This window comes from Symphalangus syndactylus, chromosome 17, assembly GCF_028878055.3.
Source record: "Symphalangus syndactylus isolate Jambi chromosome 17, NHGRI_mSymSyn1-v2.1_pri, whole genome shotgun sequence".
Classification (NCBI taxonomy): Eukaryota; Metazoa; Chordata; class Mammalia; order Primates; family Hylobatidae; genus Symphalangus; species Symphalangus syndactylus.
The window spans coordinates 23,452,086-23,474,044 of NC_072439.2; the positions used below are offsets into that span (position 1 = coordinate 23,452,086).

Sequence of the window (21,959 nt, forward strand, 5' to 3'; positions counted from 1 at the left end):
GAGGACAAGGGGAAGATGGGAGGTGGGCTGATGGGCTAGCAGGAAGCCTAGGCCAGCCCCTTCCCAGGCCCCACTAGTCCATTCTACCCCCTCCACCCTCCCCTGGCTCAAGACCCCGTGTCCTGTCCTTAAGGCCCTATCTCTAAACCACCCCATCCTTCTCTCCTCTGCCCTTTGCAGTTCTTCAGACCCCTGCCCTCTCCTTTCCCAGATCTCAGGTTTCTGCACCCTTCTTGCCCCACCTACCTCCCTGGGCCCCTCTCCCCTCCATTCCTTCCCTGTCTGGCCATGCCCCTTGTTCTAGACCCTCCCCCCACCCAATGCCTCTGCCCTCCACCCAGGCCCCGCCTTCACCTGGGCACTTTGTGATATCTTCCGCGTTTTTTTCTTTTCCGTCTTCTCCTCCTCACCCTCCCTGGCCTTCTCTATCGTCCATTCCCAGGCAATCATGGCCTTCAGGGACTCCTTGATGGGCCAGCGGTAAATCTCTTTGTCCTGGGGTGGACAGGAGGGTGGGGAGTTGGTGGAATGGGATGAGAGAGGGGTAGAGGAAGGACCCCACAGGAGAAAACCCTGACCATGTGGCTAGGCAATGGTCCAGTCTGGATTCCAACTCAAGTCTCTTACCTGCTCTGTAATAGAGCGTCCCAAGCCCAATCTCCTTATCCCATTAGACACTCGAGTCTCCGAGAAGTCTTACTACAGCCAAGGAATCAAACCCACTCTCTCAGAGTCTCTACCCACTCTACCAAGTTTGAGAGAAGGCAAAGTCCATGAATGGGGAGACCTAACCCACAGATCCACCTAGATGCAAACATGTGAACCTGCCTCACTCCTCCCCGAATCCTCAAATTTGGGGGTTTCATTTTGACCCCCAATGCTGGGCCCCAAGGCCTGGTCACCTTCTCTGAAAAGGTCTTGTAGGGCCTGAGCATGGGGTGGGTCTTCAGCTCCTCGTCTATGTTCTCTCCATAGGACCAGTTGTTCTGGATCTAGAGATGGAGGGGAGGCAGGGTGAGGGGGAGGCAGCAGTTGGGGACACACGGGGGGGACCCTGGAGGAGCTGAGGACAGAGAATCCTAGGGGGTCCCAGAACAAGTTAAGGGTCTTAGGGAAGGCTGGGGGGTCTCAGGGAGATCTGGGGCCTCAGGGAAGAACCGGGTTGGGGGGAAAGCTGGGGTCTTGAGGGTTTCTTGGATAGGAGGACCCTGAGGCCAACCTTGTCGAAGGCCCACTTCTCGTGTGTGTACTCCGCAAACTTGTTAATGAAGGAGTCCAGCTTCTCCGGGATGATCACACTGTTGGGGGCACAGGGTTAGCAGATGTTGGAGCTGGGGTTCCCTCCACCCCTGAAATCTTCCTGTCTCCCAGCCCCCAGGCCTCACTTGAGGGTCTCCACAGGCCGGGGATCAAAGTTGCCTTCAGCATCCACTGTGGCCTTTTTCTCTGCCTTAGATGAGTATGAGGCATCCACATAGTCGGGGGGCAGAGCCCCGGCGATGGCGCACAGACAAGGCATGGCCATGCGGTAAAGCTCCGGGTCGTATTTCTGGGAAAGCCAGGTGGAGCAGGGGTAGGAGGTCACTATAAGCCTTACTGACCCCCAGGACCTCAAATTCACACATTGCAATCATCAGCCCTCCTCCCTGAACCCCCAAACCTGAATTATGGTTCCTCTCCTTGAAACCCAAATCTCAGTCCCAACTGTACGCTCAGATCATCCCCATATTGCCCTCTCCAAGCTCCCAAACTAGAGGTCCACCCCCTCTTTCATAACCTCCAAATTGAAGCCTCAACCCATAGATCCTCCTAGATCCAAACATGCAGAAGCTTCTCCTCCTTGAACCCCTCAAAATTGGGGGATTTCACTCTGGACCCCCAATTTTGGGCCCCAAACCCTCCACATAGGCCATTTTGGGGCTCCCTGCTGCCCGGACCTTATGGGCCAGAGAGTCAAAGATGCCCCAGAAGAGTTTCCGCGTGAGGTGCAGCTCCTCCTCCGAGGTGATCCCGAAGTTGGCCCAGCCTGTGGGTAGGCAGTAGTACTTCCAACAGCGCTCATAGTGGTTGGTGAGGAGCTGGGTGGGAACAAGAGGGGGACACACAAATGAGGGGGGCACCAGCGAATGGCAGGCAGATGAAGGCGCAGAGAGACACAGGCATGCCAGTGCTTTTAAATTATAAAGGAGGTGTGGGTTATGCAAATGATATGCTAATAAGGGAAGAAATGGTATGTTTATTGAAGAGTGGTCCTAGACAGCTTAGTATGCAAATTTAGCATTCTTAATTTAGAGTTAAAATGGGCGTTAAACTAGAGCTGGTTGTGTCTGGTATTGCTTTACACAAATAAGCGTGCTAATATTAATCCATGGGTATGTAGTGAGTAAATGGGCATATGGATGCAGCAATCTGTGCTTATGCAAATTAACATACCAAGTAGAAACAAAGGCTGCACCCCATGCAAATATATGGTAATTGGGAAGAGGGTCTCCACTATCCAAAATGCAAATTTTTTTTTTTTTTTTTTTGAGGTGGAGTCTCACTCTGTCGACCAGGCTGGAGTGCAGTGGCACGATCTCGGCTCACTGCAACCTCTGCCTCCCAGGTTCAAGCAATTCTCCAGCCTCAGCCTCCAGAGTAGCTGGGGTTACAGGCGTGCTCCACTATGCCTTGCTCATTTTTGTATTTTTAGTAGAGATGGGGTTTCGCCATGTTGGCCAGGCTGGTCTCGAACTCCTGACCTCAAGTGATCTGCCCACCTCGGCCTCCCAAAGTGCCGGGATTACAGGCGTGAGCCACCGCCCCTGGCTAAAATGCAAATTTGAAATAGGAGCTGATTTTGATGTATTATGCAAAATAGTCAAGATATCTGAGTTGGGGTATCTCTTTATGCAAATTAGCATGCAAATTAAAAAAATAAGAAAGACAGTGTGCAAATATTCAGAATAGCTGTGGTAATGTTTATTCAAATAAATGCACTCATTTGAATAGTGGAAGTCTGGTGGTCCAGGCATGCAAATAAACATGCTAATTAGGGAAAGTGGTGTGCTCCATGCAAATATATGCTAATTGAAGTGGGGGCTGGCTCACTGTTAAGCAAATTAAATGCTAATTAGGGAATGTTAGAGGCATCAATGAAGCAAAGTGAATGTTCTGGGAATCCTAGTGTGCAAATAAGGATGCTAAGAGATTTCTATGGGGATGCCGCCCTAACTAGTGCAGGTTAATTGGGCTGGGCAGTGCCGATACAAATGAGCCCCGCAGTTGGAGGGAAGAGCAAACCAGTGGGTGCGGCCTGGAAACGAGATGCTAAAGAGCGCTTGCCCTCACCTTGAGTGGCATCTTGGCGAACTCGTTGAGGATGGGCACGTCGAACACCAGGCGCCGCAGCAGGTGCTGCAGCATCGACGGGCGAATATACCTGCGGGAGCGTGCACAGGATGGTGGGACTTCCCCTCCACCCCGTCCAGACCCGCTCTGCGGCTCCACCCCCGCGTCTACTCCCGCCCCGCCCTGAGGCCCGCCCCGCCCCACCTGCAAAGCGCCATGAGGCAGTCCTCGATGACGTCGCGTTGCGCCTTGGTCAGCGAACGACCCCGAGACAGGCGGTACACAGTATGCAGCATAGAGTCCACCATGATGGCGCGGTGTTCTGTGCCCGCGAAGAGCGGCGCACACTTGGTGATGAGCGGCAGCACGGCCAGGCACAGGTAGCGGTTCAGCGCCAGCGCCATCTCGGTGGTGCTGAAAGTGGCCTAGGGCGCAGGGTGAGGACATCAGGCCCGCTGCACACCCCTGGGGCTGCTCTGGCACCTGTCCTGAGCGACTCTGGCCAAAGGATCCAAGCTTCTGATCACTCCCCCAAAACCTGCTCTTCCCACTTTCTACCACCCTCCTCCCACCCTTTGCCCACACCCCTACGCCCACAGCCCCCACCCCACCACTTACTACTTTGGATTATGCAAAATTTCAAACACACACAACTGGTCGATGAAATTAATGAACCCCATTACAGATTTGGCTCTTCTGTAAATATCGATGGTCTGCACGCTTATCTCCTCTCTAACCCTCACTTTTCTTCCTGTAATACATTCTTTTTCATCTGTTAGAGACAGGGGTCTCTGTCGCCCAGGCTGGAGTGCAGTGGTGCAATCATAGCTCCCTGCAGCCTCGAATTCCTGGGCTCAAGTGATCCTCCTGCCTCAGCCTCCCTAGTAGGTAGGACTCCAGGGACGCACCTCCATGCCTGGCTAATTTATTTTTCTTTTTTTTGAGATAAGGTCTCGCTCTGTCGCCCAGGCTGGAATGCAGCGGTGTAATCACGGTTCACTGCAGCCTCAATGTCTGTCCCTCAAGTGATTCTCCCACCTCAGCCTCTCTAGTAAAGGGGACTACAGGTGTGCACCACCATGCCCAGCTCATATTTAATTTTTTTTGTAGAGACAGGATCTCTCCATGTTGCCCAGGCTGGTCTCGAAATCCTGGCTTCAAGTGACCCGCCCACCTCGGCCTCCCAAAGTTATTACAGGGGTGAGCCACCATGCGCAGCCCCAGGCTCTCTTAAACCCTTTCTCGGAAGGCTTCTGTCCGCCGCTGAAACTGCTCATCCCCGTTTCCAGTGACCTTGACTTTGCTAAATCGGTGGTCACTTCTCAGTGCTCATCTTCCTTGCCCTATCACCCTTCTGTTATTGCTGTTCCTGCACAGAGTTCTGTGTGTCCACGGTGCCAAACCAACACTGCGAATAAAATTCTTTTTTTTTGAGATGGAGTCTCGCTCCGTTGCCAGGCTGGAGTGCAGTGGCATGATCTCGGCTCACTGCAACCTCTGCCTCCCCGGTTCAAGTGATTCTCCTGCCTCAGCCTCCTGAGTAGCTGGGATTACAAGTGTGCGCCAGCACACCTGGCTAATTTTTGTATTTTTAGTAGAGACGTGGTTTCACCATGTTGGTCAGGCTGGTCTCGAACTCCTGACCTTGTGATCCGCTCGCCTCGGCCCCCCAGAGTGCTGGCATTACAGGCGCGAGTCACCGCGCCTGGCCTCAAATGATGATTTCTTATAACTAGAGGTCGTGGAAATTCCTACTCACCCTTCATCAGAATTCAATGTTTCTTGGTTTTCATTTTCTATCTTGATGATGGTATTGGGGATTATGATATGTCCACAATCCCAAGAAAAACAAAAGCAGCTGCTGCTGCTCTACCGTGACCCATCTCCTGTCCCTCTGTGGAGGTGGGGAGGGTGGCCAGGCTGGGCGGGGCTGCTCACCGTGTCCAGCGAGGCGGCTGCCCTCATGTCGGGCAGGAACCCCACGTCCAGCACGTGCAGCAAGAAGTCCTGGTTCTCGATGCCATACACACGGTCCAGGAAGAGCACCATGGATGCCTTGTGGTCCGGCACGAAGGATGCGGACATCTTTGGCTGCACCAGAGCCCCGTCTGCAGGCAAGGAGGGCAGGTTCAGGGATGCTCTGCGGACCCTGCGGCTCCCTCCCCAGCATCACTCCTTTGCCAAGTTCCATCCCCTCCGCACCTTTGCCCAGGGTGGGAATCTGCAGTGGGAGGCTGATGATGCCCACGAGGTCCTCCAAGGGCACAAGGGAGCGGAGGATGGCGCGGATCCGCAGGGCCTCACCCTTGCCGGCTTGGATTAGCTGGGGAATGGAGGGAGGGAGAGGGGCACTCATCAGGCGCTGGTGCCCCACTCAGTGACTGCTCTGCTCCCTCCCTTACCACACAGTAGGGTAGAGCAGGCCTCTTTCTCAGGAGGCTGTCTAGAGTTTCCAGCCCTCGTTCCTCTGCCTGTGCCCCCCACTCCAGTCCCAACCTTTCTCCTTGTTCTCCCCAACCTCATCCTGACCCCTCTCCCTGCGACCCCTCATCCTGGCCCTGACCCCTACCCCTGTGACCCCATCCCCATCCTGACCCCTCTGTGTCCCCCATCCCCATCCTGAGTCCTCTCCATGTGCCCCGCCATCCCAGCCCCGACCCCTCTTCCTGTGCTCCTCCATCCCAGCTCTGACCACTCTGGGTGTCACTGTCTGTCTCCCCCACTGGACTGGGAGCTCTGTGAGACCAGGCCCTGGGGCTGTCTTCGTCACTGTTGTGTCCCCAACATTGCTAGTCCAGGACTACCCACGTATGCGAGCTCACTCCGCGTCACCAAGTGCCTGCATGGGGCGTTCAAGGCGGCTATGCCTGCCCTCCCTTCCCATCCTGCCCTGGCTCAGGGTCTCACATGCATCTCTGGCGCACAGCGTCCGAGCAGGTCGATCAAGGCGGCATAGAAGGACATGATGGCGTGTCCCAGGTGCACCCGGTTTTCTTCAGGCGGTTCTTCACCGAAGCTGCAGGGAAGGTGGGTGGGTTGGGGAGGCAGCCAGGGGCCGGGGTGGGGGAGGCAGCCAGGGGCCAGGGAGGGCGCGTTGCCCTATTGAGGAGGGGGCCGGGAGACTCACTGCTCGCGCCGCCGGTCCCTGCGGATGCCTGGGCCATCCCTCGCAGGGTCCTCGGAGATGCGGATGGCCTCTTCGATGGCAGCCAGCAGCCCTGAGCCACCCTCACCCCGCAGGGCGGGTCCGAAGCACTCAGGCTTCCGGATGAGCAGCCGCACCACCACATTGGCATTCTCCTCCACGCTCTCGCCTGGCCACCCACGTGGGGAAAGCGGGTCTCATGAGCCACCATCAGAGACCTCCCCATGCAGCCCCAGGACCCAACACCTCCAGAGGTAACGCCAGGCCCCTGCCAGCCCCAGGACCCAACACCTCTGGGGGTAACACCAGGCTCCCGCCAGCCCCAGGATCCAACGCTGCCAGCCACAGGACCCAACACCTCCAGGGGTAACACAGGCCCCTGCCAGCCCCAGGCCCGCTGGAAGGGATTCCTGCCTGGACCCCAACTGTGGCTCAGGGTGCGAGCAGTCATCTCGAGGGAGGTGTGTGACCAGTGACTCCATACTTCCCGCTCAGCCACTGCCACCCCCTCCTCACCGTTGACGAAGACAGCGAAGCGCAGGAAGTCCAGGTAGCGCTCTCCACCACAGGGGTTCCAGCCAATGTCTGGGTACCCTTTGGCCACAAGCATGGGGCAGCTCTGGAGGCCACAGCCTGCCAGGTAGGACACAACCTGGGGGCAGAAGGGGCTCAGTCAGAGACCAGACCCATGTCACCTTCCTCCTGGGGCTCAGCCCTCCGCCCCACCCTGCACTTCCCTGTGGCTCCTCAGTCCGGTTCAGCTCTGATCCCTTGGCCAATTAGCTCTGGTCCTATCAGAGGCCCGTAAACTAGAGCAACTCCGTCTTGAACAAGAGCTTGAGACCTACTGGGCTGCATTCCCAGATGGTTAAGGCATTCTAAGTCACAGAATGAGATAGAAGGTTGGCACAAGATACAGGTCATAAAGTCCTTGCTGATAAAACAGGTTGCAGTAAAGAAGCTGGCCAAAACCCACCAAAACCAAGATGGCAACGAGAGTGACCTCTGGTCGTCCTCACTGCTGCACACCCACCAGCGCCATGACAGTTTACAAATGTCATGGCAACGTCAGGAAGTTACCCTACATGGTCTAGAAAGCGGAGGCATGAATAATCCACCCCTTGTTTAGCATATCATCAAGAAATAACATAAAAATGAGCAACCAGCAGCCCTTGGGGCTGCTCTATGGATGAGCTATTCTTTTATTCCTTTACTTTCCTAATAAACTTGCTTTCACTTTACTCTGTGGAGTCGCCCTGAATTCTTTCTTGCATGAGATCCAAGAATCTTCTCTTTGGGCCTGGATCCAGACCCCTTTCCTGTAGCGGTTCTGTCCACCCTCATCTCCCACCTGGACCACGACACGAGCCTCTTCCCTGTGCTCCTGTCCTTCTGCCTTCTCCTCGATCTGTTCCCCACACACAGCCAGAGGGACCCTATGAACACCCGAGTCAGGTCACGTCCCTCCTCTGCCCAGAATCCTGGCCTCCTCTCATTCAGGGTAAAAGCCAGAGCCCTTGTTGTGACCGATAAGATGCCATATGACCCATCTGTCACCTCCTGCCCTCACCCTCACTGCCTCTGCTCCAGCCACAGCTGTCTCTCTGCTGTTTCTCCAACTTATGAGGTTTGCTCCTGCCTCAGGGCCTTTGCACTGGCTGTTCCCACTGCCTAGAATGCTCTTCCCCATGATGGCCACCTGACCTGTCACCTTCCTTCAGAGCTTTACACAAATGTCACTTTCTCAATGAGGTTTTCTCTGGCCCCTTTTTTTTTTTTAAGGGGTCTCGCTCTGTCCCTCAGGTGAAGTGCAGTGGTACGATCATAGCTCACTGCAGCCTCAGCCTCGCAGGTGCTATCAAATCCTCCCACCTTAGCCTCCTGAGTAGCTGGGACTACAGTTACGTGCCACTACACCCACCTAATTTTTGTATTTTTTGTAGAGACAAGGTCTCCCTATATTGTCCAGGCTGGTCTTAAACTCCTGAGCTTAAGTGATCCTCCTGCCTCGGCCTCCCAAAGTGCTGGGACTGCAGACGTAAGCCACTTTGCCTGGCTGGACAGGGATTTTTGACTGTCATATTGCTACTGCTTGGCATATGGTAAGTGAACACTACATATTTGTTGAATGATAATATAACAGCAGCTAACGTTACTAACGGCCCCTTTACAAACACTTTTCTGGATTAACTCATTTAATCCTCAGAATGATTCCATGAAGTCGTTTCTATGACTACATTCATTGTACAGATGAGGCAACAGGAGTCTGGAGAGTCTAAGTCACTTATCCAAGGCCACATAGCCAGGGAGCCAGGGGAGCAGAAGCAAAGTTGCTGAACTCTGGAGCCCACGCATTTCACCACTGTACACAGAAGTGGAAGCTCAGAGAGCCAAGAAATGTGCCAAGGCCACCTAGCTGGAAGCCTAGACTGTGGATCTGCCCCCAACCCGGAAGAGAAGCATGTGGATCCGCCCCCAGCCCGGAAGTGTAGACTGCGGATCCACCCCCAGCCGGGAAGCTAGCGTGCAGATCCGCCCCCAGCCCGGAAGCGTAGACTGCAGACCTGCCCCCAGGCAGGAAGCATGGAGTGTGGACCTGCCCACAGCCAGGAAGCATCCCATGAATGAGCAACTGGGTGCGGTTCTCTCCCTGCAAATTAGTCTCCTTCTGGTTGCGCACTGGACCATCCAGAATCGCCCCCCAGAATGAGTTCGGAATCAGCAGGTGTCCCAAGCAGCCGGGTAGCGGCCCGATTTCCTCTCTTAGGCCTGGGGCCCAGCCCTGCCCTCCACACCTTTTCCAGGTCCTGCTCCTGCAATGCCAAGGCCAGCTCATTGTTGTCAATGACGGAGGCTGCAGCCACGTCCAGGGGCGTGGAGCCCTGCATGCCTGCAGGGGCGAGAGGTGGGGAGAACATCTCACTCCTGCTTGTCTCACCTCCTCTGGGAAGCCCTCCCTGACCACCCTTTTTCCAGCCTGGATCAGGTGCCTCCTCTGGTCTGTACTTCCCTCATCCAAGCTCTGACCACTCTGGGCTATCACTATTGGGGTCACTATTGTGTCCCCAGCATTACTCATTACAGGGTCAGAGCCACAGTTGAGAGGGAGTGTTTGTTGAATGACAGTGAGCTGGTGGAAAGTTGGGCAGGCCTGGACGGGGTGCCAGGAGTGGGTTCTGGGGGACAGCCCCTGGGCTCGGGGGTTCTCACCCAGGCCGATGCCACTGTTCTCCAGCAGGTAGCTCAGGTGGTCAAACATGGAGCGCTGGTTCTGCCGGCTGATGCGGCAGAAATAGCAGAGAAAGCGGCAGCAGCTTGTCACCATCTTGGGGAAGCGGATCTCCTGGGACAGGCAGGGTGGGCTGGTGGTCAGGGCCTGCCCTCTGTGGCTGCCTCCCCTGAGCTCCCCAGGGCAGGCCTGGGCCCTCACCTTGGACTCGCCACCCCCGAGGACGTTGACCATGACCTCCATGACCGTCTCGTGCATGCCCAGCGCCCTCATCAGGTTCGGGTGTTGGTAGAAGACTTTGTTGTTCATGATGTTCCTGTGCATGGGCAGAGTGTGCGGGGTCACCAAGGACCCAAGTCCGGAGAGGGCCATAGCCACCACTCTGACAGCAGTTGGCATTCTTGACCCTCTCACTCTGTGCCTAGCACCACCCCCTTTACAGATCTGAACTCACTCAATTCCTACAGCCGGCCAGGCGCAGTGGCTCACGCGTGTAATCCCAGCACTTTGGGAGGCCGAAGCTGGAGGATCACTTGAGGTCAGGAGTTCGAGATCATCCTGGCCAACATGGTGAAACCCCATTTCTACTAAAAATACAAAAATTAGCAGGCGTGGTGGCGCATACCCATAATCCCAGCTACGCAGGAGGCTGAGGTGGGAGAATCGCTTGAACCCGGTAGGCGGAGGTTGCAGTGAGCAGACATTGCGCACTCCAGGCTTGGCAACAGAGCAAGACTCCATCTCAAAAAATAAAAAAATAAAAATTCCTACAGCCACTGTGGGAGGAAGGGTCCCTGTTTCCCTCATAAGGAGACTGAGGCATGCACCCAAGGCAGGCTCCTCTAGGGCAGAGATCTTTGCCATGTTGCCCTTTGTCAAATGTTGTCCCAGCATGGTGGCTTACGCCTTGTAATTCCAGCCCTTTGGGAGGCCGAGGCAGGAGGATCACTTGAGTCCAAGACCAGCCTGGGCAACATAGCAAGACCCTGCCTCTACAAAAAAGTTTACAAATTAGCTGGGCATGGTGGTATGTGTCTGTAGTCCCAGCTACTCAGGAGGCTGAGGCAGAAGGATAGCTTGAGCCCAGGAAGTTGAGGCTGCAGTGAGCTATGATTGCGCCACTGCACTCTAGCCTGGGCAACAGAGTGACGCCCTGTCTCAAAAACACCTAGAAATGCCTGGCATGAAGTAGATGCTTAATAAATGTTTACTGTGGGAATGAGATATTTGACACTGAGTGCTCAATACTGCTACCATAATTATTATTATTCTCATGAGCTCACTGAAGCCACAGCACAACCCTTCAGAGTAGGCTTGGCTCTCCCCGGTTTTACAGATGAGGAAACTGAAGCTCAAAAAGGGTAAACCTCAGCCAGGCGTGGTGGCTCACGTCTCTAATCCCAGCACTTTGGGAGGCCGAGGCGGGTGGATCACCTGAGGTTAGGAGTTCGAGACTAGTCTGATCAACATGGTGAAACCCTGTCTCTACTAAATATAAAAAATTAGCCAGGCATGGTGGTGCGTGCCTGTAATCCCAGCTACTTGGGAGGCTGAGACAGGAGAATTGCTTGAACCTGGGAGGCGGAGGTTGCAGTGAGCCGAGATTGCGCCATTGCACTCCAGCCTGGGTGACAGAGTGAGACTCAGTCTCACAAAAAAAAAAAAAAAAGGTGGGGGGTGGGGTGGGGAATGTCCTGCTGAGAGTCACACAGCAAGCGGAGCTGCTACCACTGAAGGTGGAGAGGTAAGGGAAGGAGACATTACCCAGGAGGTGAGCTAGCCACCGAGAGACTGAGATCACCCAGAGGATGGGCCAGAAGTTGGGGAAGGGAATGTTATTGTATCCTGAGGGCATTCATTACCCAAGGGGATATGCAAAGTAAGGGGGCAGGGCGGTGTCTCACCCGATGCTCTGGATCATGAGGTTCTCCTCCTGGGGGCCCATCTGCACGATGAGCAGGGAGCGGATCTGGCCGAGGCACTCGAGCAGGCTCATGGTGTCTTCCACGGAGGACGGTGAGATGGTGTACGCCCGCGGCAGGGCACGCAGCAGCTCACCCAGCCCGTCGTACTGCCGGTGCAGGAGGCTGAACATGGCCCGCACCAGCTCTGGGCTCTGCACGAAGTCCTCTTGGGCCCAGCGCACCACCATGTGGGACACCAGCTCCTGCAAGGACCCTGGGAAGGAGACAACGCAAGGCTTGGAGCACCACACAGGGCAGGTCGGCACACAGGGCCTTGGACCAGAACAATATGGAAGGGGCCCCCTGTTCCAGAAGTTTTCCCAGTTACTACCACCCCCGCCCTCCACCTGCTGGGAGCAGGCAGATTCTAGCAGATTGTTTTCCTTTTTTTCTTTTAGAGACAGTGTCTTGCTCTGTTGCGCAGGCTAGGGTGCAGTGGTGCGATCACAGCTCACTTCAGCCTCGAACTCCCGGGCTCAAGTGATCCTCCTACTGTGGCCTCCCAAAAGGCTAGGGTTATAGGTGTGAGCCACTGTGCCCAGCCTGGCAAACTTTTTTCTATTCCCCCAAGAATCTCTCTGTTCTGTTCGCCCTAATATCCAGTCCACAAGGGCTTCCTAAAAATTTCAACAGGAATAATAAACTGTACAACTGCAAGATACCAGAGCCGACAAGAAGCACTTCGCCATGCACCTTTGAAGGCATATGTCACAATCCCATTTGTTCTATAAAAATACTGTGGATTTGGCTGGGCGCGGTGGCTCACATCCGTAATCCCTGCACTTTGGGAGGCCGAGGCAGGTGGATCACCTGAGGTCAGGAGTTTGAGACCAGCCTGGCCAACATGGTGAAACCCCGTCTCTACTAAAAATACAAAAATTAGCCAGGCATGGTGCTGCACACCTGTAATCCCAGCTACTCCGGAGGCTGAAGCAGGAGAATCGCTTGAACCCAGGAGGCGGAGGTTGCAGTGAGCCAAGATCACGCCACTGCACTCTAGCCTGGGCAACACAGCGAGACCCTGCCTCAAAAAAAAAAAAAAAAGAAAAGACAAAATCTAAACTGGTGGGCAAGGGCTTTGACTTTCCCCGCTTGGCTGTATTTCCCAGCCCTGGTAACAGTGCCTGCCCCATAGTTGGCCCCATAAAAGTTTCCTGAATGTTGCGGGATAAAACCTGTACCAACGTCAGGAAATCCGTCCTTGTTAGATGTGGCTAATATACAGTTTGCAAAATAACACATTGGCCCAACATTAATGATAGCTGCTTGTCTAATCCCTCAGCATGGTAATCATCTCATCAAGAAAGAAAAGAGAAGCCGCAAGGCCACGGAAGCCACAGTGGTTCAGGGTTGCCGCCATCCCTTGGTGAGAGGTTTGCCACTAAGCTGGTAGGCTGTGTCACCCTAGTCCAACACACACGTTCTACAGCCCCCATCTCTGGAGGCAAACCTCCAGCATGCATCTTTGTTTTTTTTTTTTTTTTTTGAGACAGAGTCTCGCTCTGTCACCCAGGCTGGAGTGCAATGGCGCAATCTGGGCTCACTGCAACCCCCACCTCCTGCGTTCAAGCAATTCTCGTGCCTCAGTCTCCAAGTAGCTGGGATTACAGGCATGCACCACCACGCCCAGCTAATTTTTGTATTTTTAGTGGAGAAGGGGGTTTCACCATGTTGGCCAGGCTGGTCTCGAATGCCTGACCTCAAGTGATCCACCCGCCTCAGCCTCCCAAAGTGCTGGGATTACAGGCGTGAGCCACCACGCCTGCTTCCAGTTTGCCCGCCACTCTTCCCCTCTCACTCCTGCCTATCTACCCCTCCCTTGCATCCGTCCCCATGCCCTCTTTGGGACACAGAGGCTCCCCAGGCATAGGGCTGCCCACCCCACCCCTGTCCTCTCCCCGGTGACCCCAGTCCTCACGGGGTTTGCTCTCCTCTGCTGGCCGCTCCTCCTCAGGTTTCTCTTCCTTCTTTTTTACCAGCCGCACTTTCTCCAACAGGCTCATGAGGCGGCTGCCCAGGGTGGTCTCTTCCTCTGGTTCCTCCTCCTCTCCATCCAGCTGAATTCCTGGAAGTGGTCAAGAAGGGGGGAAATGTCATTCATCGGTTTGCTTACTCACCTGCTCACACACTCACTTATTCATTTGTGCATTTGTGCGTGCATGCATGGAGTTTCTCATTTCCTTTTTTTTTTTTTAGACAGTGTCTTGCTCTGTTGCAGTGGAGAGCAGTGGCACGATCTCAACTCACTGCAACCTCTGCCTCCCAGGCTCAAGCCATCCTCCCACCTCAGCCTCCTGAGTAGCTGGGACTACAGGTGTATGCCACCATGCCCTGTTAATTTTGTATCTTTTTCTGTAGAGATGGGGGTCTTGCCATGTTGCCCAGGCTGGTTTTGAACTCCTGAGCTCAAGCAATCCACCCACCTCAGCCTCCCAAAATGCCAGGATTACAGGCATGAGCCACCACCCCTGGCCTCATTTACTTCTTTGTGTGTTCATGTATTTGTTCATTTATTCATTCTATGAAACATTTATCTTTTAAATCAATTTTGCAAATATGTTCAAAGAACTAAAGGAAACCATGTCTGAAGAATTAAAAGGAAATATGATAATAGTGACTTATCCAGTAGTGAATACTAATAAAAAGGCAGACTGTTAAAATATAGAAATTCTGGAATTGAAAAATAAAATAACTGAAATAAAAAATTACTAGAAGGGGTTCAACAGCATATTTGAGCTGATAGGAGAAACAGTCAGTGAACTTGAAGGTAGGACATAGAGATTGTCTAGCCTGAAGAACAGAAAAGTAAAAGAATGAAGAAAAATGGGCCAGGTACAGTGGCTCACACCTGTAATCCAGCACTTTGGGAGGCCCAGGCATGCAAATTGCTTGAGCCCAGGAGTTCAAGACCAGCCTGGGCAATATGGCAAAACCCCGACTCTATAAAAAAATTAAAAAATTAGTCAGGCATGGTAGCACACACCTGTTCTCCCAGCTACTTGGGAGACTGAGGTAGGAGGATGGCTTGAGCCCAGGAGGCAGAGGATGCAGTGAGCTAAGATTGTGCCCCTGCACTCCTGCTGGGTGACAGAGTGAGACCGTCTCAAAGCAAAACAAAACAAAACAAAACAAAGCAAAATGAAAGAAGGCCTTAGAGACCTGTGGGATGCCATCAAGTGTACCAATATATGCATAATGAGAGTCCCAGAGGAAGAGGAAAGGGGCAGAAAAGTATTTGAATAAATAATTGTCAAAAATATTCCAACTTTGATAAAAAGTAATTATATAGCCAAGCAACTCAACAAACTTCCAATAGGATAAATTCAAAGAGCTCTACACCTAGACATGTCATACTAAATTGTTGAAAGGCAAAGACAAAGAGAAAATCTTCAAAGTCAGCCAAGGAAAAATAATTCATCATGTGTAAGGGAATATCAATAAGACTATCAGCAGACTTCTCATCAGAAACTATGGAGGCCATCCATCTGTCCTTCCACCCAGCCAGCCATCTCTCCACCCAATTCTCAACCATCCATCCATCCTTCTCTTCATCCATCCATCTACCCAGCCAGCCATTTTTTACCCACTTCTTCTATCCATCAATTCACATACCCATTCATTTATCTGGCTTATAGCCATCCACCCAAATGCCCATATAAACATATCCTTCCACACGTTATCTAACTGTTCACTAACACATTCATTCACTCACTCATTCATTCGTTCAACCAATAGTTACATAGCACCAATACTGTAGAGGGTTAAGGTCAGGAAATCTTAGGGAAACTTCTGGAGAGATCTCGAGAGAAAGTCGGCATGGGGAGGACTCTCTGATCCCTACTCCTTACCACAGTGTGCCAGCAGGTCTTGATGAAAGTCAAGTAAATCCTGTCGAATCTCTTCAGGGAGAGGACAGTCTTCCTCATCTGTACCATCTTTGAATTGCAATAGCATATTGATCTAGGGAAAGGTCAAAGGTTAGAATGAGGGTCTGAGATCCCAAAGCAGGAACTCTGAGATCAGAGATAGAAGATGCAATTGTTAGTCTGTGTCTAAGGTCATGAGTCGAAGTGTGAGTTAATGAAGACTATTTGGGAGACTAGGGCCAGAGGTTTGAAAAGAGCATCAGTCTGAGGTGACTCAGAGGTCAGGTTGGTTCCGAGTAGGAGATAAATGTATCACTAGGGTCAGGGGTCAAGCACGGGTTTAGAGGTTGAGCGTCCTCAGTGATCAGAGTCAGGAGATGCTGAGGTTGGGGTTTAGACAGTAAAAGCGGCCAGCGTCAGGGGTCAGGTGACCTGTTCCTGGGGTGGGGAGCGGAACTCGCGGGTTCGTCTTGCAGTCTCCGCTGCGGTCATGCTGAAGGCTTTTATGAGGAGGCCATAGCGGCTCCGCTGGTTGGCCTGGAGCTTGTCCACATAGCGCTCCGCAAAGGCTGCCAAGGACTCCACACGGTGCTGCAGCTCTTGGTCACAGAAATACTCCAGCAGGTGGCACATCTGTGGAAGGACAGCCATGTGGGAGGAGAGATGGAGGTGAGACCATCAGGACTTCCTTGAAACTTCTCTTGCTTCCTCTCCCCTCTGCGTGGCCCTGCCCAGGTCCAGCCAAAATCATTTCCTGCCTGGAACCTTAAGCCTGACTTCACCAGGCACGGTGGCTCACGCCTGTAATCCCAGCACTTTGGGAGGCCGAGGCGGGTGGATCACCTGAGGTCAGGAGTTCGAGACCAGCCTGGTCAACATGGCGAAACCCCATCTCTACTAAAAATACAAAAAATTAGCTGGGCGTCGTGGTGCATGCCTGTGATCCCAGCTACTCAGGAGGCTGAGGCAGGGGAATTGCTTGAACCCAGGAGGCGGAGGTTACAGTGAGCTGAGATCACATCACTGTATTCTAGCCTGGGCGACAGAGCAAAATTCTGTCTCAAGAAACAAACAAAAAGGACTGCCTTCTCCATGGTCTCATCTCCATGGAAAACAGAGATCTTTCCAAGTCGACATTGCTCACTGCCATATGCATTTCCACAGCTCCCCACTGCCTGAGGATGAAGTCCAGGCTCACATCCCACCTACCCTGTGTCTCCCAGCCCAGATGGACAGAGGCCGAAAAGCAGGAAGCAGCAGCCCACCTGTAACTTCACAGACTCTGGCAACTTCATCTGGAGCAGCCCTTCCTCCAAGCCTTCTTCTTTCTCCCCTTCTGCTGCCTCCTCTTCCTCTTTTTCCTCATCTTCCTTTTCCTGTGCTGTTTCCTCCTCATCCTCCTCTTTCTCCTCCTCATCTTCCTCTTCATCCTCTTCCTCCTCCTCCTCCTCTTCTTCCTCAGCGAAGACTTCAGGCTCAATCATCTTCAAGATCTGTTTCACATCCTCATCGCCAAAGATGCCCATCACCTACAGGACAAAGTCTCGGTTCTTCACTGTGGCCTGCAAGGCCTCCATCATCAGGCCCTGGCCTCACTTTCCAGACCTACCCCTCATGCACATGCCAATCAGTTCTCTATTGGCTGATCTAATTTCTCCCACAGCAGGAATGGCATCCCCCACCTTGCCATCCACCCTCCTTAAGATCCACCCAGGTCCACACCCTGTATACCACCCACACAGCCCAGACCACAGAGCCAAATATGAGTGCCTCTCCTATCACAGGTGAGTGTCCTTTCTCCCAAGCCTAAGCATGTGCTGTGTCCTCTGGCCCAGGACACACCCTACGCCTGCATAGCTCCCAGTATACACCAGCTCTCAGTGAACATAATGAAGATGCTAACACATGAGGCGAGGCTCACACCTGTAATCCCAGCACTTTGGGAGACCAAGGCGGGTGGATCACTTGAGGCCAGGAGTTCAAGACCAGCCTGGCCAACATGGCAAAACCCCGTCTCTACAAAAATACAAAAAAAATTAGCTGGGTGTGGTGGTACACGCCTGTATTCCCAGCTACTCAGGAGGCTGAGGCAAGAGAATCACTTGAACCGGGAAGGCAGAGGTTGCAGGGAGCTGATATTATGCCACTGCACTCCAGCCTGCATGACAGAGGGAGAGTCTGTCTCAAAAAAAAAAAAATTAAATTAAAGTTTAAAAGATGCTAACATATGGAAGAGGGAGTAGACGAAAGGGAAGAAGAGTGCAGGGGAGAAAGAGAGATGGATGAATGGAGGGAGGACTGGATGGCTGGCTGGATGAATCGAGAGTTGGAATGGTAGAGGTTTGAAGGAAAGATGAATAAGTGGATGATGATGGGGAGATGAAGGAAATGATGGAGGAAAAGATGATGGGTGGATGGAGAGAAGGATAAATGATGTATAGGTAGGTGGGTAGGTGATGGATGGGTTGATAGATGCATGAGGAAGTAAATGAATATGTGGATAAATAGATAAATTAGTGAATAGCCATGAGGGTAGGGGGGATGGTTGGACACATGGCTGGATAGGTTTGTGTACGAAAAGTTGGGGCCAGGTGTGGTGGCTTACACCTGTAATCACAGTACTTCGGGAGGCTGAGGCAAGATGACCACTTGAACCCAGGAGTTTGAAACTGCAGTAGGCTACAGTCATGCCACCGCATTCTAGCCTGGGCATGACCCTGTCTCTTACAAAATAAAATAAAATAAATAATAAATAAAAACAAAATTAGGTTGAGCAGAGTGTCTCATGCCTGTAATCCCAACACTGGGAGGCCAAGGTGGGAGAATTGCTTGAGCCCAGGAGTTCAAGACCAGCTTGGGCAAACTAGCGAGACTCCACCTCTACAAAAAATTTAAAATTTAGCTGGGCATGGTAGTGTACACCTGTAGTCCCGGCTATTCAGGAGGCTGAGGTAGAAGGATTGCTTAAGCCCAGGAGGTTGAGGCTACAGTAAGCCATTATTGTGCCATTGCACTCCAGCCTGGGTGACAGAGCGAGACCCTGTCTTGCCTGGACATGGTGGCTCACGCCTATAGTTCCAGCACTTTGGGAGGATGAGGACAGCACTTTGGGAGGATCACGAGGTCAGGAGTTCAAGATCAGCCTGGTCAACATGGTGAAACCCCATCTCTATTAAAAATACAAAAATTAGCCGGGCATGGTGGCGGGCGCCTGTAATCCCAGTTACTTGGGAGGCTGAGGCAGGAGAATCACTTGAACATGGGAAGCAGAGGTTGTAGTGAGCCAAGATTGCTTCACTGCACTCTTCGGCCTGGGTGACAGAGCAAGACTTCGTCTCAAAACAAACACACACACAAACAAAACCAAAAAGATGCGTATGTAAATGAATAGTTAGATGGGTCTATGAATAAAAGGGTATGTGATACACGGGATAGATAGAAGGATAGGGAATGGGTAGATGGATGGGTGTGGATGGCTAAATGGATTTGTGGGTAGGTGGATGGGTGTACTACATATGAATGGAGAGATGGATGGATGGATGAAGGGTAGGTGGGAAATGGAGAAACAGATGGATCTGTGGATGTAGGTATGGATGGACGCATAGGTGGGAGGAGATGATTATTGGACCGGAAGGAAAGATAGATTAATACATTAATGGGTAGGCAGATAGATGAACAGATGGAATGGTGGGTAGACTGCTGTATGAATGAATGAAAAGATGGATAGGCAAATAGATTGAAACTTGGATAGATGGGTACATGAATGAATGAATGGAGTGGGTGGAGAACAAAAGGATAGAAAGGCAGATGGACTTGTTGATGGAAAGATGATCTATACACATGAATGGATAGGACGAATGGGTGGATGGAAAGGCGGGTGGAGGACTGATGGATTGATGGATGGATGAATGATGGTTGGTTGGATAGATGAATAGGAAGAAAGAAGAGATGAATAAACATAAAGAGATGACAGGTGAACAGATGGAGGGAAAGGTGAATGAAGGATAGGGAGATGGTGGAAGGATACATAGAAAGGTGGATGGAGGCCAGACGCGGTGGCTCACGCCTGTAATTCCAGCACTTTGGGAGGCCAAGGTGGGCAGATCACGAGGGGCAGATCACCAGGAGTTTGAGACCAGCCTGGCCAACATGGTGAAAGCAGTCTCTACTGAAAATACAAATATTAGCTGGGTGTGGTGTCACATGCCTGTAGTCCCCTCTACTCGGGGGGCTGAGGCAGGAGAATTGCTTGAACCCGGGAGGCGGAGGTTGCAGTGAGCTGAGATTGCGCCACTGCACTCCAGCCTGGGTGACAGAGTGAGACTCCGCCTCGAAAAAAAAAAATAATAATAATAAAAAGAAAGGTGGATGGAGGTATAGAGAAGGGAATGAATGGGTGGTTGGGTACATAAATAGAGGAGGATTGATGCATGTATCTCTGGAGTTTTGGGAATGTGGGAGAACAATGGGACAGACGGAAGCAGGAGGAAGCCATTACCAGCAGAGTGGACACGAGCTTGAGCACAGGCACAAACTGGAACTCCACGGAGCCCCCGACGGGGTCGCGAGCGTGCTGCCCACCGTCGCGCACCGCCTCCCCCAGCATCCTCAGTGCCTTGTCCCGCAGGGCCTCCAGTGGGATGGCGGGGCTGAGGCGGGCTGGGGCCTCTGTTGCCCCAGCAGCTGGCAGAGCGGCCACGAAACAGGGGGGCGAGAAATGATGCGGGGGCCTCAGCGAAGTGGTGACTCCAACTCCCGGCAGGCCATGCCGGGGGTGACCATTTTCTGTGCTCCTTCCAGGAGGGAAGAGCGTGATGGCGCGGGTCTCAGGCGTGAGGGGCACGATGTATTCAGAGAGCATGGAGCGGCGGCTGCGGCAGGCACTTTCGAGGTGGATGCTGATGAGGAGGTCATAGTAGCCTGCGCGCAGTGGGCCTGGCAGGTGCGCGTCCTCCAGGGCGTGCAGCAGCTGAGCCTGGTCTACGTGGCTGCACAGAGCGTGCGCCACGCGGTTGTTGCCCAGGGCGCACACAGCGCGGTAGAGGCGCAGGGTGTGCGAGTGGAAGCGCTGCAGGTCCAGGCGCTCCGACAGCTCTAGGATGTCCATGCACCTGCAGCAGAGGTGGGAAACAGACAGGGACAGATGAATGCGCCTCCAGCATCCGTCCAGCCACCATCTCTTCCTCCATTTCCTTCATCATTACCCACCCATTTCTTCATTCGTCTTTCCTTCAAACCCCTACCATTCCATCTATCAATTCACCCATCCTGGGAGAAGATGGGAGACAGAGACACAGATCCCAGAAAGGCAGAGGTGCTTAGATGAGTGTCGAAGGCTGCAGCAGGGAGTTCCAGTGGCCTCCTAGCTTAGGGTTCTGTGAGGGCAGTGGAGCTGGGTCTAGGAGTCTTTCAATGGTTCTGGAAGTCCCTAAGGGATCTGGGGGCCCCTGGGACACCTCTGGGGTCCCTGGGATGGTCTGGGACTTTGTAAGAGTCTGAGAGTCCACATAGAACATCTGATGTTCCCAAGATGTGTTTGGGCCCCCAGATTGGGTTTGAATCCCCTCTGGCAGGTCTTAGTACACTATTGTGTTTCAGTGTCATTAGAATGTAAATTCCAAGGGCAGGGCCGGGCGCGGTGGCTCACGCTTGTAATCCCAGCACTTTGGGAGGCCGAGGCGGGCGGATCACGAGGTCAGGAGATCGAGACCACGGTGAAACCCCGTCTCTACTAAAAAATACAAAAAATTAGCCGGGCGCGGTGGCGGGCGCCTGTAGTCCCAGCTACTCGGAGGCTGAGGCAGGAGAATGGCGTGAACCCGGGAGGCGGAACTTGCGGTGAGCCGAGATTGCGCCACTGCACTCCAGCCCGGGCGACAGAGCGAGACTCTGTCTCAAAAAAATAAATAAATAAATAAATAAATTCCAAGGGCAGGACATTTCTGCCTGTTTCGTTTTTGCTTTTATATTCCCAGCACCTAAAACCGCACCTAGCACATAGTAAAGTGCTCAGCATTTGTTGTTGTTGTTTTTTAGTGATGGGGTCTTGCTCTGTTGCCCAGGCTAGAGTGCAGTGGTGCGATCCTAGCTCTGCAGCCTTGAACTCCTGGGCTTAAGCAATCCTCCTGCCTCAGCCTCCCAAGTAGCTGAGACTACATGTGTGTGCCACCAAGCCAAGCTAATTAAAAAGAAAAAAAAAATGTGGAGATGGGTTCTCACTATGCTTCCTGGTGGTTTCAAACCCCTGGCCTCAAGCAACCCTCCCTCCTCCTCAGCCTCCTGAAGTGCTTAGATTACAAACGTGAGCCACTGTACCCATAAATATTTGTTGAATAAATAAATTAATAAATGGGTGTGTCTGGGGCCCTGGGAATGACGTTGGGTCCCTTTGGGCATGTCTGAGCATCCTGAGTTATGTACAAGCT

General features: G+C 52.8%; 1 protein-coding gene across 3 annotated transcripts in view; it reads right to left on the reverse strand.

The window, feature by feature from the left end:
- Nucleotides 1–21,959, reverse strand: part of RYR1 (ryanodine receptor 1) — a 157,700-nt gene that overhangs the window by 85,251 nt on the left and 50,490 nt on the right. For all 3 annotated transcript variants that reach the window (XM_063621117.1, XM_063621118.1, XM_055250597.2), the window contains 21 exons: nucleotides 20,033–20,645; nucleotides 16,800–17,063; nucleotides 15,967–16,167; nucleotides 15,517–15,628; nucleotides 13,587–13,733; nucleotides 11,609–11,882; nucleotides 9,906–10,020; nucleotides 9,686–9,818; nucleotides 9,271–9,365; nucleotides 6,992–7,127; nucleotides 6,458–6,644; nucleotides 6,238–6,346; nucleotides 5,533–5,653; nucleotides 5,269–5,438; nucleotides 3,535–3,755; nucleotides 3,331–3,421; nucleotides 1,938–2,078; nucleotides 1,386–1,549; nucleotides 1,220–1,298; nucleotides 903–992; nucleotides 355–495 (listed from right to left, as the gene is read on the reverse strand). In XM_063621117.1, the coding sequence (XP_063477187.1) occupies nucleotides 355–495; nucleotides 903–992; nucleotides 1,220–1,298; nucleotides 1,386–1,549; nucleotides 1,938–2,078; nucleotides 3,331–3,421; nucleotides 3,535–3,755; nucleotides 5,269–5,438; nucleotides 5,533–5,653; nucleotides 6,238–6,346; nucleotides 6,458–6,644; nucleotides 6,992–7,127; nucleotides 9,271–9,365; nucleotides 9,686–9,818; nucleotides 9,906–10,020; nucleotides 11,609–11,882; nucleotides 13,587–13,733; nucleotides 15,517–15,628; nucleotides 15,967–16,167; nucleotides 16,800–17,063; nucleotides 20,033–20,645 (3,604 nt within the window). The remainder of the gene's footprint in view (nucleotides 1–354; nucleotides 496–902; nucleotides 993–1,219; nucleotides 1,299–1,385; nucleotides 1,550–1,937; nucleotides 2,079–3,330; nucleotides 3,422–3,534; nucleotides 3,756–5,268; nucleotides 5,439–5,532; nucleotides 5,654–6,237; nucleotides 6,347–6,457; nucleotides 6,645–6,991; nucleotides 7,128–9,270; nucleotides 9,366–9,685; nucleotides 9,819–9,905; nucleotides 10,021–11,608; nucleotides 11,883–13,586; nucleotides 13,734–15,516; nucleotides 15,629–15,966; nucleotides 16,168–16,799; nucleotides 17,064–20,032; nucleotides 20,646–21,959) is intronic.